At 36.1% G+C, this 22,289-nt stretch overlaps 1 protein-coding gene across 2 annotated transcripts in view; it reads left to right on the top strand.

Annotated features, from left to right (window-relative positions):
- IPMK (inositol polyphosphate multikinase) overlaps positions 1-22,289 on the top strand; it is a 45,493-nt gene that overhangs the window by 6,396 nt on the left and 16,808 nt on the right. Inside the window, exons 2-3 of one of the 2 annotated variants that reach the window (XM_027596386.1) lie at positions 10,499-10,584; positions 15,036-15,132. In XM_027596386.1, coding sequence (XP_027452187.1) covers positions 10,499-10,584; positions 15,036-15,132 — 183 coding nt within the window. Of the gene's footprint in view, positions 1-10,498; positions 10,594-15,035; positions 15,133-22,289 lie in introns of both variants that reach the window. The other variant, XM_027596385.1, reaches the window with a different exon arrangement.

Genomic DNA, 22,289 nt, shown 5'->3' with positions numbered 1-22,289 from the left:
AGATTTTCTCTAAGTATTTGATGCTACTGTAAATTGTACTGCCTTTTTTTAAAGAATTTTTATTTTATTTTGGAAAAATGTCAAACTTAAAAGTTGCAAGAATGGTATAATCAACTAATGTACACCATTCATCTAGGTTTACCTGTTGTTAATATTTTGCCATATTTGCTTTATCACTCTCTGTACTTGATAATGATTTTGCAGAACCACTTAAGATTAAATTGCAGACGGGCGCCTGGGTGGCTCAATTGGTTGAGCGACTGCCTTCGGCTCAGGTCATGATCCTGGAGTCCCGGGATCGAGTCCCGCATTGGGCTCCCTGCTCAGCAGGGAGTCTGCTTCTCCCTCTGACCCTCTTCCCTCTCGTGCTCTCTCTCTCTCATTCTCTCTCTCTCAAATAAATAAATAAAATCTTTAAAAAAAAAAGAAAAAAAAAGATTAAATTGCAGACATCATGACCCCTTTTCCTCTAAATAATTAACTCCTAAAAAGGAGAACATTTTCTTACCTAACCATGGTAAAATGATCAAATTGAGAATATTTAACATTAGGCTTTTTGTTATTTTTTTCTGTAATATCCTTCATAGCAATATCCCTCTCCCCCATCCAAGACTGCATGCTGCATTTAGTTATTAGGACTCTTTAGTTACCTGTCCTTTGGAGCAGTTTTTCATTTTTTTCTTTATATTTCATAACTATGAAATATTTGAAGAATATAAGCATGGCTTTTTTAGAATATCCTTTATATTTGTCAGATTCCTATGATTAGATTCAGATTAATGCATTTTTGGTCAGAATACTATATGAGTTATATTGTGTTCTTGAAGCATCATATCATTAAGCACAGGATGTCAGTTGCATTACTGGTTACATGACTTTGATCACTGGTTAGGTGATACCTGCCAAGTTTTCCACTGTAAAGTTTTCATTTTTCTTATTATAATTAAGTAATTTGAGAGGAATAAAGAGACTGTTTGAGACTGTTAAAATCCTGTGCCTCATCAAAGTTTTCACCCAGCATTACAAGCATCCATTGACAGTATTTGACCAACCTACTACTATGGTAGTTGCAAAATGGTAGTTCAATTCACTCTATGAATTGAAACTACTGATGTCTAACTGTCATTCCTGTTAAATTTATTAGTTGGCATTCTACCTTAGGGAACTGTAGATTTCCCTTCTCTCTCTTGCTTTCTCTCATCGTAAGGATTTTGAAGACTTCAGTCGATGGATTTTTTTAAATTTTTTATTGTTATGTTAATCACCATACATTACATCATTAGTTTTTAATATAGTGTTCCATGATTCATTGTTTGTGCATAATACCCAGTGCTCCACACAGAACGTGCCCTCTTTAATACCCATCACCAGGCTAACCCATCCCAAGACTTCAGTCGATGGATCTTACCCATTATTGTTACTGCTTATTTTGATGCTCAGATTGTCCCAAATTTGGGCAGTGGGAGCTTCTTCATACTGGCTCCTTGGTCTTTTCAACATTTCCCATTTTTCTTTTAAAGCATTTTCTCACTTTTAGCATAAAAAGATGTTCTGTGTTTATCTTGTACTTTCTCTGTTCCAGCCCTGGAACAAGCTTATTTTTCTTCAAGAACCTGGTTCCTTTATGGATAAATGGTATTTAAAAACCAAAGTATGGGCACCAGGTTTACTCATTGCTCCTTGAGTATGGTTGCTGTTTGTCCTTTCAGCAGATTGGACTAAGAAATCTGTAATTTCAGGGATACCTGGGTGGCTCGGTTGGTTAAGCATCTGCCTTAGGCTCAGGTCATGATCTCAAGGTCCTGGGATCGAGTCCCACATCAGGCTCCCTGCTCAGCTGGGAGCCTGCTTCTCCCTCTTCCTCTGCCTGCCACTCCCCCTGCTTGTGTTCTCTCTATCTCTCTGACAAATAAATAAATAAAATCTAAAAAAAAAAAAAAGATACAGAATTTCATATTTTTTAAAAGTTGGGTTCATAGTTATACCTATAATTTAAACCTAATACCACAGGGTTGTTCTTTACCTTCCCCTGTTCTATATTTATATATCCCTTCTTATTGAGAATTCTGTCTTACCCAAAACATCAATATATTTACTCATATTGAAATATTTAAACCAACTTTGCATTCCTGGAATTAGTCCATATGGTCATGATAAATTATCCTGTATATATTGCTGGATTAGGTTTACTGATGTTTCATTAAATATTTTTATGACTATGTTCATTTGAGATAATTGTCTATAATTTTTAAGTCTTTGTTGGGGTTTTAAAAAATATGCTGGTTTCATAAAATTAGTGGGGAAATGTTCCCCACTTTCCTGTTTTCTGAAAAAATTTGGTAAGAGTGCTGTTAATCTTTTTCTGTAAATGTTTGATAGAATTTACTATTGAACCCATTTTGGCCTACAATTATCTCAAGATATTTAAAATTATGAATTTAGTGTTCTTTATAGACATAGGGCAACTCAGATTTTCTACTTCTTGTGTTTTAATAATTCATGTATAAAGGAATTTATTCATTTTATTTAAGTTGGATTTATTGGTATGAAGTTCATAATTGCCTTATGCCTTTAATGCTTATTATAGCATTTATAGTGATATACCATCTTTCATTTATTCTTAATAATGAATTTATGTTTTTTTCTTGATCCATCTAGCTAGAGTTTTATCAGTTTTATTGATCTCAGAATATTTTTCATGGATTTTTTTTTTCTGGTGTCCATTCTTACTCTTTTTGTTTTTGTTTTTATTCGCTCCTGTCTTCCCACTTATTTTGGGTTAATATATTACTTTTTTCTAGCATCTTAAGTTGGAACCTTTCTTTTTTTCTTTTTTCTAATACAAGCATTTAAAACTACTCATTTTCCTGTAAGTACTAAGCAGTACTTCAGGTGCATTTCACAAATTTTGTTATGTTAGTTTTCATTATCATTTAGTTAAAACTACTTTTTAATTTCCCTTGTGAATTTTGATCCATGGATTAATTACATGTGTGTTTACTTCTCATCTATTTGGTATTTTCCCAAATATCTTGTTATTTCCATTATGGGCAGAGAATATTCAATCCTTTTAAATTTATTCAGTGCATGGTCCATTGGTAAATGTTCCATGGTAAATGTTCCATTTGTACATGAAAATATGTGTATTCTGTTAGATATAGCATTCTGTAAGTGTCAGCGTGGTTAAGTTGTTTGATACTGTTGTTTGGTTTTATGTGTCGCTACTAATGTTTTGTATGCTTGTTTTATCAATTATTGAGAGAGTGCGGGTTTGTCTACTCAGTTCTGTCAGTTTTTATTTCAGGTATTTTGCAGCTCTTATTAGGTACACACATTTAGGATTGCTGTTTCTAATGAATTGACTTATCATTACGAAATGTCCCTTTTTACATAAGATAACATTCCTTTTTCTTGAGTTCTATGTCTAATATTAACATAGTCTGATATATGGTAATATGTTAACTTTCTTATGAATGGTACTTGCTAGTCTAGTCTTTTTTCCCATCCTTTTATTTTTAACTCACCTGTGTCATTTTATATTTAAAATGTCTAGGAGTTGGTATTTTCTATTCTATTTAGAAATCCCTGGCTCTGTGTTTTTAGGTTTTTCATTAGTTTTAGAACTTTTTAGACATGTCTTGTCAAGTATTTCCTCATAGCCTGTCATTTAAAAATTTTTTCCCTTCATCTTTTTTAATAACTTGTTTAAATAATTGAGATTATATGGAATATGTAATCATTTTAACATATTTGAATTTCTCATATCATATATTTTTCTAATAGTAAAAGCAGTGTGTTTATCATAGAAACTTCTGGAAAAAGTTACAAAAGAAGTAAAAATTACCTAGAATGTTCAAACCACAGATAGAAATTTTAACATGCATTTATTTTACATAGTTGTAATCCCACTAACTACATATTTTTTTAAATTTTTATTGTTATGTTAATCACCATATATTACATCATTTGTTTTGGTGTAGTGTTCCATGATTCATTGTTTGTTCATAACAACCAGTGCTCCATGCAGAATGTGCCCTCTTTAATACCCATCACCAGGCTAACCCATCCCCCTACCCTCCTCCCCTCTAGAAACCTCAGTTTGTTTTTCAGAGTCCATCATCTCTCCTGGTTCGTCTCCCCCTCTGACTTACTCCCCTTCATTCTTCGTCTCCTGCTATCTTCTTCTTTTTCTTTTTTCTTAAAATATGTTGTGTTACTTGTTTCAGAAGTACAGATCTGTGATTCAACAGTCTTACACAATTCACAGCGCTCACTGTAGCACATACCCTCCCCAATGTCTATCACCCAGCCACCCCATCCCTCCCACCCACAACCACTCCAGCAACCCTCAGTTTGTTCCTAAGATTAAGAATTCCTCATATCAGTGAGGTCATATGATACATGTCTTTCTCTGATTGACTTATTTCGCTCAGCATAACACCCTCCAGTTCCATCCACGTCATTGCACATGGCAAGATCTCATTCCTTTTGATGGCTGCATAATATTCCATTGTGTATATATACCACCTCTTCTTTATCCATTCATCTGTCGATGGACATCTTGGCTCTTTCCACAGTTTGGCTATGGTGGACATTGCTGCTATAAACATTGGGGTGCACGTACCCCTTCGGCTCCCTACATTTGTATCTTTGGGGTAAATACCCGGTAGTGCAATTGCTGGATCAAATGGTAGCTCTAATTTCAACTGTTTGAGGAACCTCCATACTGTTTTCCAGAGGGGTTGCACCAGCTTGCATCCCCACCAACAGTGTAGGAGGGTTCCCCTTTCTCCACATCCCCGCCAACATCTGTTGTTCCCTGACTTGTTAATTTTAGCCATTCTGACGGGTGTGAGGTGGTATCTCATTGAGGTTTTGATTTGGATTTCCCTGATGCCGAGCGATGTTGAGCACTTTTTCATGTGCCTGTTGGCCATTTGGATGTCTTCTTTGGAAAAATGTCTGTTCATGTCTTCCGCCCATTTCTTGGTTGGATTATTTGTTCTTTGGGTGTTGAGTTTGATAAGTTCTTTATAGATTTTGGATACTAGCCCTTTATCTGAGATGTCATTTGCAAATATTTTCTCCCATTCTGTCGATTGTCTTTTGGTTTTGTGGACTGTTTCTTTTGCTGTGCAAAAGCTTTTTATCTTGATGAAATCCCAATAGTTCATTTTTGTCCTGGCTTCCCGTGCCTTTGGTGATGTTTCTAGGAAGAAGTTACTGCGGCTGAGGTCGAAGAGGGTGCTACCTGTGTTCTCCTTTAGGATTTTGATGGACTCCTGTCTCACGTTTAGATCTTTCAACCATTTGGAGTCTATTTTTGTGTGTGGTGTAAGGAAATGGTCCAGTGTCATCCTTCTGCATGTGGCTGTCCAATTTTCCCAACACCATTTGTTGAAGAGACTGTCTTTTTGCCATTGGACGTTCTTTCCTGCTTTGTCAAAGATAAGTTGACCATAGAGTTGAGGGTCCATTTCTGGGCTCTCGATTCTGTTCCATTGATCTATGTGTCTGTTTTTGTGCCAGTACCATACTGTCTTGATGATGACAGCTTTGTAATACAGCTGGCAGTCCGGAATTGTGATGCCGCCAGCTTTGCTTTTGTTTTTCAATATTCCTCTGGCTATTTGGGGTCTCTTCTGCTTCCATACAAATTTTAGGATTATTTGTTCCATTTCTTTGAAAAAAGTGGATGGTATTTTGATGGGGATTGCATTGAATGTGTAGATTGCTCTAGGTAGCATGGACATCTTCACAATGTTGGTTCTCCCAATCCATGAGCATGGAACGGTTTTCCATTTCTTTGTGTCTTCTTCAATTTCTTTCCTGAGTATTTTATAGTTTTCTGAGTACAGATCCTTTGCCTCTTTGGTTAAATTTATTCCTAGGTATCTTATGGTTTTGGGTGCAATTGTAAATGGGATCGACTCCTTGATTTGTCTCTCTTCTGTCTTGTTGTTGGTGTATAGGAATGCCACTGATTTCTGTGCATTGATTTTATAGCCTGCTACTTGACTGAATTCCTGTATGAGTTCTAGCAGTTTTGGGGTGGAGTCTTTTGGGTTTTCCACATAAAGTATCCTATCATCTGCAAAGAGTGAGAGTTTGACTTCCTCTTTGCCGATTTGGATGCCTTTGATTTCTTTTTGTTGTCTGATTGCTGTGGCTAGGACTTCTAATACTATGTTGAATAGCAGTGGTGAGAGTGGACATCCCTGCCACGTTCCTGACCTTAGGGGAAAAGCTCTCAGCTTTTCCCCATTGAGAATGATATTCACTGTAGGTTTTTCATAGATGGCTTTATGATATTGAGGTATGTACCCTCTATCCCTATACTCTGAAGAGTTTTGATCAAGAAAGGATGCTGTACTTTGTCAAATGCTTTTTCTGCATCTATTGAGAGGATCCTATGATTCTTGTTCTTTCTTTTGTTAATGTATTGTATCACGTTGATTGATTTGCGGATGTTGAACCAGCCTTGCAGCCCAGGGATAAATCCCACTTGGTCGTGGTGAATAATCCTTTTAATGTACTGTTGGATCCTATTGGCTAGTATTTTGGTGAGAATTTTTGCATCCATGTTCATCAAGGATATTGGTCTGTAATTCTCCTTTTTGATGGGATCTTTGTCTGGTTTTGGGATCAAGGTAATGGTGGCCTCATAAAAGGAATTTGGAAGTTTTCCTTCCATTTCTATTTTTTGGAACAGTTTCAGGAGAATAGGTATTAATTCTTCTTTAAATGTCTGATAGAATTCCCCTGGGAAGCCATCTGGCCCTGGGCTTTTGTTTCTTGGGAGATTTTTGATGACTGCTTCAATTTCCTTAGTGGTTATAAGTCTATTCAGGTTTTCTATTTCTTCCTGGTTCAGTTTTGGTAGTTGATACATCTCTAGGAATGCACCCATTTCTTCCAGGTTATCTAATTATTGGCATAGAGTTGGTCATAATATGTTCTTATAATTGTTTGTATTTCTTTGGTGTTGGTTGTGATCTCTCCTCTTTCATTCATGATTTTGTTGATTTGGGTCATTTCTCTTTTCTTTTTGATCAGTCTGGCCAGGGGTTTATCCATCTTGTTAATTCTTTCAAAGAACCAGCTCCTAGTTTCGTTGATCTGTTCTACTGTTCTTTTGGTTTCTATTTCATTGATTTCTGCTCTGATCTTTATGATTTCTCTTCTCCTGCTGGGTTTAGGCTTTATTTGCCGTTCTTTCTCCAGCTCCTTTAGGTGTAGGGTTAGGTTGTGTATTTGACACCTTTCTTGTTTCTTGAGAAAGGCTTGTATTCCTATATACTTTCCTCTCAGGACTGCCTTTGCTGTATCCCAAAGATTTTGAACAGTTGTGTTTTCATTTTCATTGGTTTCCATGAATTTTTTTAATTCTTCTTTAATTTCCTGGTTGACCCATTCATTCTTTAGTAGGATGCTGTTTAGCCTCCATGTATTTGAGTTCTTTCCGACTTTCCTCTTGTGATTGAGTTCTAGTTTCAAAGCATTGTGGTCTGAAAATATGCAGGGAATGATCCCAATCTTTTAGTACTGGTTGAGACCTGATTTGTGACCTAGGATGTGATCAATTCTGGAGAATGTTCCATGGGCACTAGAGAAGAATGTGTATTCTGTTGCTTTGGGATGGAATGTTCTGAATATGTCTGTGAAGTCCATTTGGTCCAGTGTGTCATTTAAAGTCTTTATTTCCTTGTTGATCTTTTGCTTAGATGATTACATAATTTTTTCATTGTGGTAAAACACACAACATTAAATTTACCATAGTAATCATTTTAAGTATACTTTGTAGTGGTGTTAACTATACAAACATTTTTGTGCAACGTATCTCTTAGAACTTTTTAATCTTGCAAAAGTGAAACTCTATATTTCTTGAACAACAAATCTCCCTCTCCCTCCCTATAGGACCTGGAAACCAGCATTGTGATTGCTGTTTCTAAGAGTTTGACTACTTTAGATACCTTATATAAGTGGAATCCTGCAGTATTTGTACTTCTGTGACTGTCTCATTTCACGTAACATATGCCCTCAAGGTTCTGAATGAAGAATTTCCTTTTTTAAGGTGAAAAATACTCCATTATATGTATATACTCCATTTTTTTTTAATCTTTCATCTGTTGATGGACATTTAGGTTACTTCCACTTATTGGCTATTGTGAATAATGGCTGCAGTGAACATGAGTGTGCCTTTTATTTTTCTAGGATTCTAATAGTTATCTTAAACTGTTTGGTATTATTCCACAGATCTTAGATGCTCTCTTCTAATTTTTCCACTTTTTTTTTCCTGTTTGTGTTTCAGTTTGGGTAATTTCTGTTGACGTGTCATCAAATTCCCTGATTCCTTCCTCTTCTATATTTTGTCTACTGATGAGCCCATAGAAAGTATGTTTTTGTCTCTTAACTCTCTTTTTCATTTCTTTTTTTAAAATTTAATTTATTTTTTTATTTATTTGAGAGAGAGAGTGAGCAAGAGAGGAGAGAGCACAAGCCAAGGGAGGGGCAGAGGGAGAGAGAAGAGCAGACTCCCCGCTGAGCAGGGAGCCTGATATGGGACTGGATCCCAGGACCCTGGGATCATGACCTGAGCTGAAGGCAGACACTTAACAGACTAAGCCACCCAGGTGCCACTCCCTTTTTCACTTCTAACATTCCATTTGACCCTTATAATTTCTATGCTAAAATTCCCCATCTTTGCTTGTATGTTATTTACTTTTTCTATTATAATCTTTAACATGTTAATTGTGGTTATTTTAAGTTCCTTTGATAATTCTGACATTTGTGTCATCTCTGAAACTGTTCTGTATGTTGCATCTTCTTTTGGTAGTTTTTTTTCCCTTGTAATTTTTTATTAAATTCTGGACATCACATGTGAGACTGAAGGCAAACAGTATTTATGACCAAAATGAATGCACCTCTTCTGCTAGGCAGTGAGTGTTGGTGATTGAGCCAGTCTAGTCAGGAATAGAGCCAAGTTTGAATTTTGTTGTTATACTTACTTTCTGTTACGAACTGTATGTTGTGTTGCCCCAAATTCATACACTGAAAGAACAACCTTCACTATGATTGTATTTGGAGAGGGTCTTTATGGAAGTAATTAAGATTAATGAGGGCATAAGGGTGGGCCTGATCCAAAAGAATGAGTGTCCTTATAAAAAGAGACATGAGAGAATATCTTTTCTCTCTCACTGTCTCCACCATGTGAGGACGAAATGAGAAGGCAGCTGTCTACAAGCCCGGAAGAAAACTCGCACCAGGAGCTGAATAGGCTGTCATCTTGATCTGTGACTTCTAGCCTCTAGAATTGTGAGAAAATAAATTTTTGTTGTTTAAGCCACTTGGTCTACAGTATTTTGTTATGGAAGCTAGAGCAGACTAATAACACCTTCAGTGCACCATAGGCTTGAAATTTTCCTTTTGTAATCTTTTGTTTAGAGTGGGGTTGATTTGCCAGAGGATTTTTCTCAACAGTCCTGTTTAACCCTCTGCTTTATGTCTTCCTCATGCACTCATGCTTCAGAGATAGTTTTTCTCCATGTTCATGCCTTTTCTCCAAATGTAGATTACTGTTGCTTATTCCTTGGTGATGCAAGGCTGTAGGTGGTGTTTCTTGTTGTCTTGGTCCAGCTTCAATATTAGATAGGCCCTATGACCCTGAGTCTTGGGATGGGGTTTTTAGGTTTCTGTATCTTAGGTGAAAGTAGAAGTCCAGAAATTTTTTCTGACCTATTCTCTTTTCTCCTTATGATACTTATTTGAGTCCTATTGTGTTCTAACACATGATTTTGTGAAATCTCAGTATTTGAAAATTTAAGGTTTTAGCATATAAATTTGGTAATCAGTCTTCATGGTATAGGGACACAGCCAGTGCTAGTACATATATGATGTCTTTAGGAAAAGGCTCCTTCTTTGAGTGGGCTGATTATGAGAAGTTGCCCCTTCTTGCTTCAGGCTTGGTGTCTGATTTCAGTCCCCACTTTTCCCAGTGGCTATGCATTTGAATCAGTAAAAATTTTTAGTTGCTTTCTTGTAATAAATGAGAGAAACTTATAAAAAAGTTACAAAATAGGAAGTTCATATAGTACCACCTTTAACATGTATTTTTTTTTTCTGTTTACAAGAGTGGAATCAGTTTACACTACTGCTTTTAACTTCTTGTTTAACTATAAATTACTTTCTCCCAAAAAGACCATTACTGAAGGATTTCTATAAAATTTAGAAATACATTCTAAATTTATTAGAAAGTCTGAGAGGGCTCTAAGGGGAATAGTAGTTAGAGACAATAAAACCACACTTCAGAATTTGTTTTCTGGTGCTTTGCGTATAACAAGCACTGAAATGTAGTGGTTAAATGTTAAAATTTCTGAAATAAAAACAAACCCCTTAATTTTTATGAAAGTGGTTTATCTGTAACTTTAGGAACACGTTTAACCCTGTGATGCAAGGTATACTATTATACATTTGAAAATAGCTCATTTTTGTTCTGCAGGTATCCTGCAACATCCAGATGGCACAGTTTTGAAACAGTTACAGCCACCTCCAAGGGGTCCAAGGGAGCTGGAATTCTATAATATGGTAAGTAAGGTAAGATTTGTTTCATTGTATTCAAAGAGTTTTTCATAGTTTCTGATGAGTAGGTAAGAAACACATTTGACAGCATGTCCTGGCATATTGTTTATGTGACTGAAACAAAAGCTTTATGAAATACAATGCTTATCTTTATTGATACAGTCTAGTATTTTCCCATGTACTTCATTTTTTAAATTTTATTTATTTATTTTAGAAAGCGCGTGCTCATGAGCAGGGGGAGGGGGAAGGGCAGAGGGAGAGGATCTCTAACAGACTTCCGTGCTGAGCGAGGAGCCCAACTTGGGGCTCCATCATGACCCTGAGATCACAACCTGAGCTGAAATCAGGAGTCAGCCACCCAACTGACTGAACCATCCAAGTGTTCCTACTCTACTTCATTTTTGAAAGATCCTTATTCTGAGCTGCTAAATTGATTTCAATTAATGGATTTTGACCTACAGTTTAAAAACCCCTTAACTGAGAGCCCATTTGTATTTCTCAGAAGTGCTGAGTTTAAATAAGTGTTTTTATGTTTACTACAGGATTGTTTTAGAACCTTAAATATGCTAATGTGTACTGTGAATCTCCAAATTTGGGGAGGGGGAAGGGGCATACTTAACATCTAATTAACTCTATGACTAGGAATACTTTTTAGTACATTCACAGTGTTTTCAACCCATCAACTCTGTCTAGTTACAAAACCTTTTCGTCACACAAAAGAAAACCTTGTACCTGTTAAGCCATCCCTGGCAACCATTAATCTGCTTTCTATGGATTTACCTATTAAGGTTATTTCGTATAAATAGAGTTATACAATATGTGCCTAGCTTGTTTTGTTTGGCATAGTGTTCTTTTTTCTTTTAAAGATTTATTTACTTATTTTAGAGAGAGAGAGTATGAGCAGGAGGGGGTGAGGGTGAGGGAGAGAGAATCTCAAGCAAACTGCATGCTGAGTGTGGAGCCCGACTTGTGGCTCCTTCTCATGACCTGAGCTGAAACCAAGTCAGTTGCTTAACCAACTACATCACCCAGGCACCCCTAGCATAATGTTTTTAAAGTTCGTCTACATTATAGTATGCATCAGTACTTTGTTCCTTTTTATGGCTGAGTAACATTCCATTTTACTTCCATACCCCATTTTGTTTATCCATTCACCTACTGATGGACATTTGGGTTGTTTTCACCTTTTGGCTTTTGTAAATAGTGTTCCTGTGTACATTCATGCATAAGTATTTGTTTGAGTACCCGTTTCCAGTTTTGGAATTGGTGGGTCATATGATAATTCTACATTAAACTTTTTGAGGAACTGACAGTGTGTCCCAGAGTGGCTTTATCATTTTATATTTTCACCAGCAATATGTGAGGTTTCCAATTTCCCCTCATCCTCACCAATACTTGTTAGGGTTTTTGTTTGTTTGTTTCTTTGTTTTTATTTTTTAAATTTTATTGTTATGTTAATCACCATACATTACATCATTAGTTCTTGATATAGTGTTCCATGATTCATTGTTTGTGCATAACACCCAGTGCTCCACGCAATACATGCCCTCCCTAAAGCCATCACCAGGCTAACCCACCCGTTCACCCCCCTCCCCTCTAAAACCCTCAATTTGTTTCTCGGAGTCCATAGTCTCTCATGGTTTGTCTCCCCCTCCGATTCCTCCCCCTTCATTTTTCCCTTCCTTCTCCTAATGTCCTTCCATGCTATTCCTTGTTCCACAAATAAGTGAAACCATATAATTGACTTTTCTCTGCTTGACTTATTTCACTTAACATAATCTCTTCCAGTCCCATCCATGTTGATGCAAAAGTTGGTTATTCATCCTTTCTGATGGCTGAGTAATATTCCATTTTATATATGGGCCACATCTTTATCCATTTGTCTGTTGAAGGGCATCTCAGCTCTTTCCACAGTTTGGCTATTGTGGACATTGCTGCTATGAACATTGGGGTGCATATGGCCCTTCTTTTCACTGCATCTGTGTTTTGGGGGTAAATACCCAGTAGTGCAATTGCTGGTTCATAGGGTAGCTGTATTTTTAATTTTTTGAGGAACCTCCACACTGTTTTCCAAAGTGGCTATACCAACTTGCATTCCCACCAACGGTGTAAGAGGGTTCCCCTTTCTCCACAGCCTTGCCAACGTTTGTTGTTTCTTGCCTTGTCAGTTTTTGCCATTCTAACTGGTGGAAGGTGGTATCTCAATGTGGTTTTGATTTGAATTTCCCTGATGGCTAATGATGATGAACATTTTTTCATGTGTCTGTTAGCCATTTGTATGTCTTCTTTTGAGAAGTGTCTGTTCATTTCTTCTGCCCTATCCTTTTTTTTTTTCATTTCATTCTTTCCTGGAAAAGGATTTTTTTCTTAAGATTTATTTATTTATCTGAGAGAGAGAGACAGTATGAGCAGGAGAAGGGGCAGAGGGAGAGACTATCGAAGCAGAGTCCCGCTGAGCATAGAGCTGGACACAGGGCTTGATCTCATGAGCCATGAGATCAGGACCTGAGCTGAATCTAAGAGTCAGATGCTTAACCTACTGAGCTACCCATGTGCCCTGGGAAGGGATATATTTTTAACCACTGATTCAGTTTTTTAATATCTTTTGTCAATGTGATAATAAAATATAGTTGGATTATATATGACTTCTTTTATATTCCTAATATTATTTGTTTATTTGTTGCTTCTATCTCTTTCTTGATCAATTTGGCCTCCAGAATTTTTAGAGTGTAATGGTAGGGGAAGGGAGAGAATGACAGGGTTTTTACTTTTCAGTAGTTAGATTTTCATTTACTCTCCCTATTTCAGTATAGTAACTCTGTCTTCATCTATGCTGAGTCCCTAAATTCAGAGATCCTTTGGTTCAGGTCTTCAGAGTGGACCTTTATGAAGCCCAAACTTCACTGCTCAGTTTAATTCTTTTGGTTCCCTCTTTATTTTAGAACCCTGTGAGTTTCCTTTTCTCTTCCTTGGGAGCTCAGCTAAGCATTTAAGAAAATGTTTATTATATTTTATCCTACATTTCTCAAGTTAGAAAGTTTTTTTGATCACCCCCCCCCAAAATATTTAAAGTAAGGAGAGAAAGTTTACCTCTTATATATACTCTTCCAGTTCTTTTATCTTTTTTACTTACAAATATATCATGGACTTCAAGTACATAGAGATATACTTGGTTCCTCCATCCTGTTGTTATGTCATCATGAACACTCTGCCTTCACTGATGTTATGCCAGGAACAAAGGGATGATAAGGTATACCCTTCTCTTAATTACCTTGGTCTAGAAGTGACTAATAAATATCACTTCTGCTCACATTTCAATAGGGAAAGCTGGGGAATACAGTGTATCACATATTTGGTGAGTCCTGTCACACTTGAGTTTATTCTGTAGAATTCTGTTTTATGTGTAACTACTTGACATGAATATGGCTTGACAAATAGAATTGTAGCACTAAGATTTCATAAGCATTTTACACCAGTGAACTTTAATGATCTTGGATAATTAGGTAGACCATATTGTGAGAATTCATTGGATAACATGCCTTACAAGTTGTTTTTAAACCAAAAATATTTTCTTTCCCTCTTCTAGGAAAAAAACTAAGAATCTAGTTCCAGGATATGTGAACATATCTCGTATTTTCTAGAATTATTACTGGTTATAAATCAAGGAATTAAATGAACAATAATTAGACTTACATTGAGTTAAAGGATAATTTTTTAAAGGTAAAATCCTAACTCCCAAGTGCCTAGGTGGCTCAGTTGGCTAAGCATCTGCCTTCAGCTCAGGTTGTGATCCTAGGGTCCTGAGATCAAGCCCCACATTGGGCTTCCTGCTCAGTGGGGAGCCTGCTTCTCCCTCTCCCTCTGCTACTCCCCCTACTTGTGCTCTCTCTCTCTCTGTCAAATAAATAAAATATTTTAAAAAATCATAACTCCCTTACAGATATAAAATAAGTATGTGTTAAAGATTTTGTTAAACTCATTGTATAAGGAGGGAACCAAGCAGATATTGAAAGTGGTTCAAAAGAGAAGCCAAAGAAGCACAAATTTATAAGGAATAAAGGGAAGTTGAAATATATATGTTCTGCCCTCCCATGAGGGGTGGTGGAAGGTGGAAGGAAGTGAGTTGAACTTCTTCTGGCCAGAATTTATTTACATTTCTATGGACAAGAGTTATTTTGCATTTGCTGAAAGTTTTATCTACAACTTATTTAAAATAGTTCAAGGACAGTGAAAGGCTAGAATTAGATAACCAAGAAAAATGTGCTCTAAACAATACATACTTTTTTGTTGGAGACACACAGTAATCTTTTTTTTTTGCTTCCAAATGTAATTCCAATTGAAACTCATACGAGATAAATTATGATTCAACAGTATTGTTTTATTTGAGAAATGTGTAAGGCAATTGTAAAGCATTATAAGAAACTATCATGCAAATGTTATATTTCTCTTTGTTTCAGGTTTATGCTGCTGACTGTACTGATGGAATTCTTTTAGAGCTACGAAAATATTTGCCAAAATATTATGGCATCTGGTCGCCTCCCACTGCACCAAACGGTAATCTTTTCTTAAAAATTCATCCTTTACTATTAATTTATGAGAGTGGCTTTTTATTTTTATTTTTTTACTTTTTTTAAGACTTTACTTATTTTTCTTGAGAGAGAGAGAGAGACAGTGCACAAGCAGGGGAAGTGGCAGGCAGAGGGAGAAACAGACTCCCCACTGAGCAGGGGAGCCTGACGCGGGACTCAATTCCAGGACCCTGAGATCATGACCTGAGAGTGGCTTTTTAAAAGGCTTTGTATAAAATTAAGCCGAGTTTTATACAGACAGAATATATGTTTTTCTTTCTAGTCTTTTCTCTACTTCATTAAGGAAATCTTCCTAATACTTTTTTTTTAAGATTTTATTTATTTGAGAGAGAGAGAAAGTGAGAGAGCAAGCATGAGCAGTTGGAGGGGGCAGCAGTGGGAGAGGGAGAAGCAGACTCCCCGCTGAGCAGGGAGCCTGATGTGGGGCTTCATCCCAGACACCTGAGATCATGACCTGAGCTGAAGGCAGATGTTTAACTGGCTGAGCCACCCAGGCACCCCTACTTTTGCTTTTCATACCCAGTTTCTTAAATGGTGTATAACATTAATGACCAATGGAGCACCTGGGTGGCTCAGTCAGTTGAGCGTCCAACTTTTGATATGGGCTTAGGTCATGATCTCAGGGTCATGAGATCCGGCCCCCTGTTGGCTCCGTGGTCAGCAGGAAGTCTCCTTCTCTCCCTCTCCCTTCCTCTCCCTCTGCCCTTCCCCCCCCATCCTCCACTCACATGTGCACACTCTTTCTCTCTCTCTAAAATAAATGTCTTAAAAAAAAAATTAATGACCGGGCGCCTGGGTGGCTCAGTTGGTTAAGCGACTGCCTTCGGCTCAGGTCATGATCCTGGAGTCCCTGGATCGAGTCCCGCATCGGGCTCCCCGCTCAGCAGGGAGTCTGCTTCTCCCTCTGACCCTCTTCCTTCTCGTGCTTTCTATCTCTCATTCTCTCTCTCAAATAAATAAATAAAATCTTTAAAAAAAAAAATTAATGACCAATTTGTTATAATAGAATACAAAAATCTATGTACTTAATACTGTGTTAATTTATAGATGTTCTTTTTTCCTAATTTATTGGGCAATTTCTTTTTCCATTTTGAGTAGGAAAATCAAGAAAAGTATTTTATTTACGTAACTCCCTCTGTATCGCATTCTAGGCTTTAAATTGCAATCATTTAGGGGTGTCTGGGTGGTTCAGTTAGTTAAACATCTGACTCTTGATTTCAGGTCATGATCTCAGGGTTGTGAGATTGAGCTCCATGCTGGGTTTGGAGCCTGCTTAAGATTCTCTCTCCTTCTGCTTCTGCTCCCCTCCCCCTTAAAAAAAATTGCAATCTTTTAAAAAAATACCGCTAAGTTTCACTGTTAGAGGACAAAATGATCTATGTAAGGGCACAGCATCTCTTTCTTAATGAGTACTTCAAGGAGTATTTGCCTTTTCAAAGCCTTTGACAGAGCAGACAGAATTAAGTAAACAAGTAGCATGACTACTTAATGATTGAAGAAGGTTCATGAATGGGTGAAGAGTTTCAAACTTGACTGAGTTTGAGAATAACCCAGAGGCTTGTTAAAATGTAAATTAATAGGCTCAACTCCCAGTTTTTTTATTATGCAGATCAATGTTGGAGTTTAGTGATATGCTTGTTAAAAAAAAAAAAAGCTACACTTTTTTTGATGTAGATAGTACTTGAACTGCATTTTGAGAACAGGGAGGGAAGGGGCTCCAGTTGCGCTTGTTCATCAGTTGTTTTTCTAATACTCATTTACTAGGTGTGGAAGTGTCATTTGTAGGGAATCATGGTATCTCCCTGAGTATCCTCAGTTAGGTAATAGTAAATCTATGATTCCCCGGGTATTTAGGATTCTTCTGTATTTCAGTAATATGAAAAAAAAAAGTGAGCTTAGCTTTTCTCTTTTCTTGCTCCCTCCTTCTTTCTTTCTTTCCTTTCTCTTTCCCTTCCTTCTTTCTTTTCTTTGTCTTTTTCATCCCAAATATACAGTATATCCCTGATTCAGATTAGCACATTACTTAAATTATTTCACAAATCTTTATGATCACCTTTACTTTGTAGAGGTTTCCATTGTAACATAAGATAACTGGATTCCATTAAATTTTGCTACTGGTTGCTGTTTAATTTTGAGCAAATCAATACTTATCAGTAAAGTGACAGTGAAAGATTAACGAAGTTTGCTGAGGATGGTACTAGATTAGACATCTAGATAAGTAAATACTCAGTTTAAAAACATTGTTAGGAAGGGGTAGAATGAGCAAACAGCATCATTTTTTTAAAAATTTTTTTATTAACATATAATGTATTATTTGTTTCAGGGGTACAGGTCTGTGATTAACAGTCTTACACAATTCACAGCACTCACCATAGCACATACCCTCCCCAGTGTCCATCACCCAACCACCCCATCCCTACCACCCCCCTCCACTCGAGTAACCCTCAGTTTGTTTCCTGAGATTAAGAGCCTCTTATGGTTTGTCTTCCTCTCTGGTTTCATCTTGTTTCATTTTTCCCTCCCTTCCCCTATTTTCCTCTGTCTTGTTTCTCAAATTCTTCATATCAGTAAGATCATATGATACTTATCTTTCTCTGATTGACTTATTTCGGTTAGCATATACCCTCTAGTTCCATCTGTGTCATTGCAAATGGCAAGATTTTATTCCATTGTGTATATATACCACATCTTCTTTATCCATTCATCTGTTGATGGACATCTAGGCTCTTTCCATAGTTTGGCTATTGTGGATATTGCTGCTATAAACATTGGGGTGCATGTGCCCCTTCAGATCACTACATTTGTATCTTTGGGGTAAATGTCCAGTAGTGCAATTGCTGGGTTGTAGGGTAGCTCTATTTTCAACTTTTTGAAGAACCTCCATACTCAAACAGCATCATTATTTTGAAAAGTAGAATATACAGAAAGAATCTGGGTGAGAGAAGTATTTCAATTAAAAATAACATTTTATAGTTTGGAATTACTAGCATATGATTTAAAAATCAAGGACTTGCTAGCAATCGACAACCTTTTTGGTTTTCAGTACTAAATAGAGGGACATCTATGCTAAAACAGAAAGAGCAGTAAGTTTGAAGTCAAAAGACTTGCTTTTTTTTTTTTAAAGATTATTTATTTGAGAGAGAGAATGAGAGAAAGAGAGCACATGAGAGGGGGGAATGTCAGAGAGAGAAGCGGACTCCCCGCTGAGCAGGGAGCCCGATGGGGGACTCAATCCTGGGACTCCAGGATCATGACCTGAGCTGAAGGCAGTCGCCCAACCAACTGAGCCACCCAGGCGCCCAAAAGACTTGCTTTTTACCTTGATTTTTTCCAAATTTTGTGAAGTTGGTTAACTCATTAACCTTCTTGAGCTCTATTTTTTCTTCCAAAAATTGAAAATAATACCATATAGATTTGAGAGGATGCATGTTATGTAAGAAGGCCTTGAAAATTCTAATATTCTTATTTTACTATAAATGGAGAAATTGGTGCTACTGGGATAAGAAGATGAAGTGAGGAAAATGAGAGGAGAGAGGAGAAAATGTAAATAAAAGGGGGAAAAGGACAGGAATAAAAAAGTATATGTGTACAGAATGGTTCAGTAATACCAACAATTGCCTCGGGATTTCCTAATTCCTTTTCAATTTTTTAGCTCTGGAGGAAATTAGACAAAAATTGTTGCACTATGCAGGTGTTTAGCTTTGATTTTACTAGAGAATTCATGGGATCATTTTTCTATTTTTATCCTTTTGATAATGAAATAAATATAAATATATCATGAAACCAAATATTTTCTTAGATTTTAGAACACTGTGATTTGCATTACTGTATTTGACATAGGAATAACTGGCCTTCCCCCCCGTCTTGGGCATCTTTTTTTAGGTGCTCACGGTAGTTTTATAAAGCTTGACATAGTTCTTATAACCCAGAGTAGTAAAATGTAGAAAGTACTGCCAATTTGCTTAGCAAATTATTGTTAACTTCAGTGAAGCATATGAAGAATGTGCTGACCAATAAGGTTTTTTTCTTTTGATTTTTTTATGATAGCTTTATTAAGATATAAATTATGTATCATAAAACCCACTCATTTAAAGTATACAATTCAGTAGTTTTTAGTATAATCAGAGAGTTGTACAATCATCACTATTAACTAATTTTAGAACATGACCAATGGATTTTTTTTAAGTTAAAACATTTGTGAATTATCTTTGAAGACTTTGAGTTAGTTATATATATTAAATCTCATCTGTATCTGTATAAACATAAATGCCTAGTACATGTACCATCAAAAGCCTTTTATTGATAGTTATTTAGGGAGATAGAAAAGTATATCTTCAAGTGGGTTTGAGCAAATTTAAAGTTTTTAAATGTAATCTCTGGCAGCCTGATTAATTGTTAGGTTTCTGGATCTAGCTACTAGTCAAATTTTAGGAAGCGTGCCCTGAAATAAGCTGTCATACATGTCTGTTCTCTCCTTCACACTTATGTCAAATTTGGAGGCTCAAGGTCTCTGCCTATAATTCTTTCTACTTTCAGTTTATCTTGCTTTTAGAAATGACTGATGATTGCAGCGGAGAGCAGAAGCAAGGCCTTGTCTGTTTTTCCATATGGCTTCATAGTTGGAATGGGGCTCTTCTTCTGGCCTTTTCTCCTTTTTGAGAGGTTCAGAAATGAAGATGGTAACCAATACCTAGTAGACTTTATAGAGATGGTGAGGAAGAATTTGATGAAACTTGGAACCCATATCCTCATAATTTATATAATCAGTAATATTCAGTAAGAGCATCTAAATAAGTCTAAGGAACTAATTATCTTTACTGTTTAGTTATATGTCTTTCAGTTTTTCCACAGTATTTCAAATGTTTCTATTTTTTCTCTTTTGATACTGGGAATTTTCTGCCTCTTTCTTAGAGTGTCAGGAATATATTCCAGCACTAGAAAATTTGCTATAGGAATTTTTTGTGCTTAATGTATTACAAAACAATGTAAGTATTATCTTTAATTTATATTAAAGGTAATTATATTTAATCATACATATTTAATTAGAAAATATATTTAAATAGGAAGCGTCCTTCAGCCATAGTAATCTTGGGTAATCTTACACGGTCATCAACAGCATGAAGTATATAAATATTTTGAGCATGCTAACCATGTCATTGGTAAAGCCACTGAGAAATCTTACTTAGTAATCTGCTTATAACAACACGAAGTGGTGTATTTCTGAACACCTGGTAGTTATTTTCATGATCTTTACCTCAAAAAATTAATGAACTATAGAAATTCTGTGTATACTTCTCATAAATTAATAGATAAATAATAGATTTATCTTTTATAGCCATAGCCTCTTAAACTTAACTATATGTCTAGTTATTGTGACCTCTTGTAATGAGCTCCACGTATTTATGAAAAGTAGATGTCCTTTTATTTATTATACAAAAACCAAGAGTAGCCTTTACAGAATATCTCCTTAGATCTGAGTTTCACAAATGCCAGTCCTTTGACCTCTGGCAGACTGGCTTTATCAGAATCTGATGTCCTAAATAGAGCTTTTCAGAATTTAAAAAAGTAAATCTAGTTATTATCCTTTCAATATTTATGATGTATACAACATACAAATATACATATGTATATGCATATATATGTAAAAATCATCTCTCCATTCAAAATCATATCTTGCAAGTTACATCATATTAAATAATCATATCATAATTATTTTCCAAACATCATATTAAAGTAGTTTATTTCCTTGACCTTGGTCAGAAGAGACTTAAAACATTCCAGATAGAACATTTATCTTATTTTTAGTCCATCCGATTTTTTGTTTGAGTTTTAGAACATACTTTCTGTTTACCTGAAAATTAAAAAATACTGCTCCATTCTATACCCAGAGGGGCCTCGCTGAAAAAGTGTCCTTTGTTATCCAGTCTGCGGCATTGCCTCACAAGTGAAACTCCCCTGTAGTAAAATGCCTTTGAGCATTTAAATTACTGAATCTCAAGATTGACCTACTTTGAATTAAGCTCTATGCTAGCGAAATAATTTGCTAATAGCATTTTTCAGAGAGAATTAGTATTCAGACTTATCTCTAGTGATAACAACCTGTAAAAAAAAAAAATCAGTAAAGGTCTCAGTGCTCAGATCATGTCCCATTTTCCTATTTACCTGTTTCATTCAAAAGCACTTGTGTAGCAAACTGCTAGATATATGACATTATAGCCTTAAAAATCTGCATCTCTAAAGCAGGTTTTGATGTTTATTTTTACAACTTAGAGGGAAGGATAGAAATTATAGTCTCAAATTCTTAATTTCACTTAAAAAAAATATCAAGGCCAGGGAACTAAAAGAAAAACACTAAGCCAACTCAGTAGGCCTTAATTTAAGGGTTATTTACTTAAAGCTATTAATAATTTAGCAGTTATTTCATAATTCAAGTCATATATCACATATCAAGAACCTGAAAGTAAGGTAAAGTAAAAACACATTTGGCTAGTTGAAATAAATGTCAAATAAAACCCAAGAAGCTCAGGCCTGTTTACTGAAGGAATGACTCAGTTATTATAGTGTTAGTAAGGCCAAACCCAAAGTCCCACTGGGCAGTAGAAATGAGAAAGGCAAACATTCATTCATTCAGCAAATATTTATTGTATTCCTACTGTATATGGGATTTGCATTTGTATTTTCCTCCTTCCCAAGAGGGGAGGAGGAAATAGAGATTTTAATATTAAGATTTGTAATCTACTCTCACTTCTGGCATCTCTACCTTATTACCAAAAAACAGTTTATTGTTTGTTTTTAATCACTACCAAATTGGCAAGTAGAAAATAATAACCCTACACGGAGGTAAAGATGCTATGATACTTAGCTAAAAGTTCACTTGCTATCTTTATACTCCCATACATCGCCTCACCTCAGGAAGACTTTTGGGGCCTCTTGAGTTATAGAAATTAATGATACACTTGTGAATGTCAGCGATTTATTGTACTAGGTTCTAATTAGTCTTTTCTGATATTTGAAATATAAACCTTGTTACTGAAATTTTTACACAGCTACAGGAAAAGGATGGATCTCTTTCCTTTACTTTGGCTCAAGGTGGCCGGAGACGGGAGGAGAGAATGTGAAGGG

The sequence above is a fragment of the Zalophus californianus genome, chromosome 15 (genome assembly GCF_009762305.2).
Source record: "Zalophus californianus isolate mZalCal1 chromosome 15, mZalCal1.pri.v2, whole genome shotgun sequence".
NCBI lineage: Eukaryota > Metazoa > Chordata > Mammalia > Carnivora > Otariidae > Zalophus > Zalophus californianus.
The sequence above is the reverse complement of the archived record's forward strand: the minus strand, read 5'-3'. Positions and strand labels throughout refer to the sequence as shown.